This window comes from Anser anser (genome assembly GCF_964211835.1).
Source record: "Anser anser genome assembly, chromosome: 2".
Taxonomy (NCBI): Eukaryota; Metazoa; Chordata; class Aves; order Anseriformes; family Anatidae; genus Anser; species Anser anser.
Window position 1 is genome coordinate 145554984 of NC_139721.1, and position 6332 is coordinate 145561315.

The following is a 6332-nucleotide window of genomic DNA, read 5'->3' on the forward strand; positions in this document are numbered from 1 at the left end:
TTAATTTTCAATAAGTTCTTAAAAACATTTGGAAGGAGTGGTTTACTTAGATCCTACCTTGCAGCAGGGAGTGTGCCCTCACGACGTTCCCTCTAGGCCCCAACTTATTATTCTGATGAAATAGATTCCTTCAAAAAGCAGCTTCTGGCATATAGTAATTAAACAGCGATCTCACTGTTCAGCCCTCCCGCTTGTGCCTATGTATACTTCTGACATTGTGAAGGAAAGCTTGAAACATAACCCAAATAGACCCTAAAAACAAGTGGCTGTGTAAAACCACAAACTAAGAAAAAAAAAACACAAACACAAACCAAAACAAACAGAAATTTGAAATTTTGTTTTAGAAAAGTATCATGATTTTTAACTAGGCTTGTGACTTTTAAACACTTGGGACTGTCTCCTAGATCTCTCAGCATCAGCTAGACACCCAGAACAAGATATGCAGCAAACCAGAAGATAGTACTGAATGGTGTTGAGCCACATAGTTTCTGGAAGGCAGGTTTGAAAGCAGTTATTTTAAAGTAAGGGTCATTTGTCATTATTACAAGGGTCATAACTCCAAAGAGAGCCAAATTCATCATGTTGCTTATAGAGTTCTGAAGAAAGTGGTTTAAGCCCTTTCTCAGGTATACAAAAGGGTCCTTGTTAAGTTTAGAGCCTTTGCATTTGATGAGCAAAAAAAATGCAAATACCAAATGCATCTGAGCAATGAAGGCAACAAAGAAACTACCTATCTCCTAAAGAGCATTTGCATTAGACATCCAATACAGCCTCCATTAACTTGGGAGTTCCATGTGTTTTCCTCAGCACATGATTAAGACCAAGAAAACATCACATTAATTTGTCATATAGGAGACTAGGTAAGGATTTTAAAAGCTGTAATTTATCTGCAGTAATGTTACCTAGAGGTATTTGAAAGCTAGGCTCTGTCAGACTGTGCTACAATGATATTCAGTAACTTCCTTGGTGCAACAGAATGGGGCAACGCTTCCATTTTCTATCACAAGACTGTTCATAGTCGTTACGTTGCATAGGAAATTTCACATCTCGTGAAAACAAAATGAACAACTTTGAAATTGCAGACAGTCCTGCTCAGTGCTTAACCTATATTCAGACCCAATTGTATCCGACCAAAAACTACACTCTTAATATAGGATACAAAACCTTACGGTAACTTGTTTCCTATACTCACCTCATAATACATGTACTAGCCTAAGTCACTGCTAGTTCAGCATAAGTTGCACATGGGGCATACGTTTCATGGTGCTCACTGCTGAGCTACCTAGAAAGTGATTAAAAGTAACCAGGTAGGGAGCTCTGGCTGTACTGCAACAAGAGGTGCAGTGGTCGAGGGCTGGGTGGTTTTGGAAAGACTTCTGTACCTACGTAAATTGTTAGGACATTCAGCAGTCCCAGAGAACAGTACTAACAACAAACTGTTTTGGGGTAGGCAAATTATTATCCGGAACTAACAAAATACATAAATGGTTATAATACGCCTGTAGAAAACAGCAGGGCGTGATAGGAAGGAAGGCAGTGATATAACCCTGTTGAGCTCAGCTGAAGCTGGAGCTCTAAACTCCAATACTAGTTGAATAAGTGGTCAGTCAGCATGGCTAAATTAGCAGCGACCCTAGAATAATGCCAGAAGCACTAACCTTACCAGCCCACCCTTTACACTTGGCAAGCTGGAGCAGTGAAACTAGGGTAGGTGCTATTTTTTGTGAAAGCAGCCCTTCTGCCAGAGCACAACCTCTGCCTCACAGCGCAGGCACGCGGAGCCGAATGCTCACCCCCCTGAAGGTCAGGGGAAGCTGCATCTCCTCTCCTCACAGCACGACTGAACTGCATACGATCTGATACTCATATCATAAAAGAGTAACGCTGTCAAGTTGTTTTAACTCCAACTTTTTTCTTTGAATCTGAGCCCAACACACTTTTTCTACTTACCTAGAATAAGAAACGGTGCATTTGTTACAGTGACCACAAATGGCACTCCACAGTACATCAACAATCCAAAGCTGCTTACTACAGCTAGCCCGGAAGAAACCACTCCACAGCATGCAAGCCAGACATTATTCCTTATACAGCTCAGTCTGAAAATATTTTAAAGAATATCTTAGTTACACGTCAAATATTTCACCAAGACATTTGGCATGACAAGTGAATATTCTACAGAGATGTAGAATATGTGAATATGTAGAAATATGTGTACTGACCTGTGTATCAATAACAAGTGAACTGGTAAAATGAAAATACGTACGCTCTACTAGGGAGGGTCTTGATTTAAGGTGATCAAAAACATCATTAACTTTTAGAAGCTCTGTCCTTTTATATAGATTCTTAGGGTTAGCATCAGCATAATATGAAAGCAACTCCTAGGCAGTAACAGCCATGTAGAGAAGCCTGCTAGCAGATAGACTGGCAAGCAGCCATTTGCCAAGATGTCCCCAGCAGCTTGCTTGAAGATTCCCCTTGAAACATTCCCACTGGGAGACTTTACAACACATCAAGAGGGCAGAGTTGCCTCGTGCCTAATCAGGAATATTTTCCAGGCTGTAGACCATTTCTGAACTTTAAGAGAACCTCTCACTTCCATAGCAAGATGAGTCTGATAAGCTACCATATCCTATTCTGGTTGCACTCTTGTGGGCTAAACCATGGTTATATACCTAAAAAGCTGTTGAGGTTGGAATTGTGTCTGGCTGAAACCTTCTACTATACTCTAGTATCAGCAGCATAGCACAGCTGCCTAACTCTTGTGAGGTTGTTTAACATTGTACAGAGGAAATCCCAGGGGGTGTATGGGTGAATGTGCGTTGGTGAAACCACCCTGGTTCTGGCTGCACCCTCAAATGACAGGGCATGAGACAGCTGATACACAGAAATTGTATAGCCTAATTAGCGTGATGTATCACGCAAGCACTATTCCATTAAGCCCATCCTCTGAGTAGAACTTTATTCCTCAAGCACAGCTAACAAACACTGCCATATGACTGTCAAACATAGCCTGGCTCACCTCCCTTGAGAGCAAAGAAAGGGCAGACCAAGTTCTTTGTGAAAGCAGGTAAAGCTCAGGGCTCTCTGAGCAAGCACAGTGCTTAAAGACCTACACAGACTTGCAGCAATCTGTGAAGTTAGTGCTGATTGATCTGTGCCATAACTGAGAAAGTGGCAGAAAAAATGTGCAACCAGATCTTAACCCGGTATACTTCCTCCTTCCTCCCTGTCTTACTCCCATTTTTGAACTTATCTTTACAAATATTTAGTATCTTGTGGGCAGGGTGAAGGTTGAAACTATGAATGCAACCCAGAAAGTGGCAAAATAACCTTAGTAATAAAACCATTTAGTCTGTCCCTGTCCAGTAGGATGACTTCTTGGCTTGATTTTTATGCATCCTTTCTGTCAATGTCTGCCCTATGTATGCCAAGCTGGGCTGCTAAGTTTGACCCAGGAGAAGTGCTGGTGCAGAACTGTGCTGCTGCACAGGCTGCTAGAGCAGACTCCTGGCTCCCTTACATACAGGGGAAAGCAGAACCTCGTGTCTGTGACGAATCATTTTCCTAATCCAAAGTGTTTACTTCAGCATAGTGTTTTTGTGTGGAAGTTACAGCACCTCCGACCTCTTAAGGAGCGCAGGTTTGCTGCAGTTGTTGGAATAGTTGCAACACACAGAAAACATACCGTACACAAATATATCATTAACGAAAGCAATTCTTGTGAGATGGGGACTATGTAAATGATTGATGGCTTCAAAGAACACACTAGTGGAAATTAGCATTCAGGGTGCATGGGTCTGAGCTGAGTGCTAGCTCAGGTACTTGTTTGGGACTCTGCACGAACCCCATTTACAGAGATGGCTAATACATGCAAATTGGAGAGAAACAGCAAACAAATCCTTTTTGCCTATTGTTAAATTTCACACGACGGCTGCATCTTCAAGAATTACTTCATTCAAGAACAGAATCATTCTCATCCACTCAGCAGAACGAGGAGAAACTAAACTAGCCACGGTAAGGAAGAGCGGAGGCGGCCGCCCGCTGATCACAGCTTAGAGGCTATTTTACCTTAGGCAGGAGACGATCGAAAAGGTTATCGTCAGGAAGTAAGTTACGGAAAAGAGCGGGATCACGCTCTCGGTGATTCCTTCGAACTCCTGCTGCCTGGACAGCGAGGTAAAGTAAGTCACCTGCCGTGGAAACAAAACGAAGCAAGGTGAAGCGCCGGCGCTCTCCCTCCGGACACGTCCCCAGCCGATGGCCAGCACCCACGGCCCTGCCACCCCCAGCCCCACCGCCCCACCTGCACGGCCGTCAGTTTCAAGTCGGCCAGCGTCCGGGGGAATTCCCTCACGAAGTCCTCCAGCCAGACCCGGCTATTCTCGGCCTCGTCGCCGTCCTCCCGCAGGTAATAGAGCAGCTTAATGGCCCGGGCCGACTCCACGTAGCCGCTGCCGTTCGTCCTCACACCGCCCAGCGCGGTCCCCAGGAAGACGCCGTTGCTGACGGGGTAGCGGAGCTGGTCCAGCCCGGAGAGGTCCGGCAGCAGCACCAGGGGGTTAGCGGGGAGACAGATGCCGAAGATGGAGACGCAGTGCTGCCTGTAGCTGGAGTTGCGCACCGCCTCGTCCAGCTTCCGCACCTCCTGCCACGCTTCGGGGCTCAGCACCGAGCCGCCCTCCGCCGCCACGGCGATGAGGGCGGCGTAGGAGCCCTCGGTGGCCAGGCGCTCGGCGAAGAAGTGCGAGTCGTTGGTGGGGAAGTGCAGCCGCACCAAGTCGCGCTCGGCCTTGGCGGGGCCGCTCGTCGGGGTGAACTGCTCCTCGATGTCGTTCTCCTCCAGGCTCGTCAGGAAGATGAAGCCGGCGCCCAGCCCGCCCGACACCAGCAGCGGCAGCAGCACGAAGGGCCAGGGGCAGGCGGCCACGGCGCGGCCCAGCCCCTCGAAGAGGCGCTTGAGGGGCCGCTCCAGGCAGTCAGTGTTGCTGCAGGAGCAGCGCTCCTCGTGGGGCCGCCGCTGCCCCATGCCGCCCCGGCAGCCCGCTCCCCGCCGCCGGCACCGCGGCTTTGAGCGGCTCCCAGCCCACGGAGCCCTCCCCACCTTCCCCGGCCTTCCTCCGCCCTCCTCAGGCCAGCAGGCGGGGCCGCCCGCGGGGCGCTGCCCGTGTGGGGCGCTGCGGGGAGGCCGGGTGTGCCCCTCGGCGAGGGGCTGCGCCCCGCCAGGTCCCTCTTCCCCTGTGTTTAAGGAGCTGTGCAAACTCACTGAGGGGTAGAGGAGTGTGGCATGCACAAGGGGAAGAGTTAGGAGGAATGGAGCAAGACCGTGCCAGCCGGCAACGGGCAGCTGTTGGGCTGGCACAGTTGTCTCAGGAAAGTTCGCGTGTAGTGCAGAGCTGAGGCTACAGGTCATTGTGGGGTTGGTGTTTGGGACCTTGTGCCTCAAACTCCCTGTACACTGCATGCTACACTGCACGCCCAGCCTGAGCTTCAGGCTGCGTTGAGCTGCACAACCCCCTTGGCTGCAGGATAAGCCCGCTCAGCTCACGGCAACAGAGGAGCCTGCAGGCAGCTCCCGCTCGCTATCAGCGATTGTGCGATCTAGACTTCATCCTTTAGACTTCCTCCTCTTGGCCGTTTTTTCACCCCAGTTTGCTGCCTTTGTTCCTTCAGCAGTAGTATTCTGCCTGGGAGCACAACATATAACCTGGTGATGTGCTTCTTACTGCACTTCCTCTTGTGGTAAACAAGTTTACAAAATGGGAACGAGAACCAAAGAAATAAAGGACTTGGAAACAAGGTTTAGTGATTGCAGTGGGCAAGCCACAAAAATCCCAGTGTTACGGTACTCGGGAGCTTTGTGCAGTAACAATGATAGAAAGCATCTTTCCAAGCCCAAGAAATACCCTGCAGCCTGTGATTCTTCACTCTCTTAAGTGATGGTGATTTGAGTGCCCCCTGGCCAAGGAGAAAATTAAGCACAGATGTGACACTGCTGCACAAGCGTACAGCCAATTAAACTTGTATGTCACAAACAGGCACTTCTTCTTGCCCTTCCTTCAAGGAAGCAACTGTCTCCTCTCCTACCAGTACTTCCAAAGAAAAGTCATGCAGGCACTTGATAAATTACTGGCAAAATGAACCTCTCCGACATGGAGATTAACTCCAGATGAAAGTAGCGCTGTATGTGCAGCGGTAAGGGGTGGTGGTGTGGCTCTCTATATTAGAGAGTGTTTTGATGTTGAGGAACTTGAGGCTGGGAATGATAAGGTTGAGTGCCTATGGGTTAGGATCAGAGGGAAGGCCAACAAGGCAAGCATCCTGGTGGGGTCTGT

At 48.5% G+C, this 6332-nt stretch overlaps 1 protein-coding gene across 1 annotated transcript in view; it reads right to left on the reverse strand.

The window, feature by feature from the left end:
- Positions 1-5896, reverse strand: part of PTCHD3 (patched domain containing 3) — a 13029-nt gene extending 7133 nt beyond the window's left edge. Inside the window, exons 1-3 of the mRNA XM_083822934.1 lie at positions 4304-5896; positions 4069-4190; positions 1951-2096 (exon numbers count right to left, since the gene is read on the reverse strand). Of these exons, the coding sequence (XP_083679060.1) occupies positions 1951-2096; positions 4069-4190; positions 4304-5461 (1426 nt within the window). The 5' untranslated portion in view covers positions 5462-5896. The remainder of the gene's footprint in view (positions 1-1950; positions 2097-4068; positions 4191-4303) is intronic.
- Positions 5897-6332: the final 436 nt, after the last annotated feature.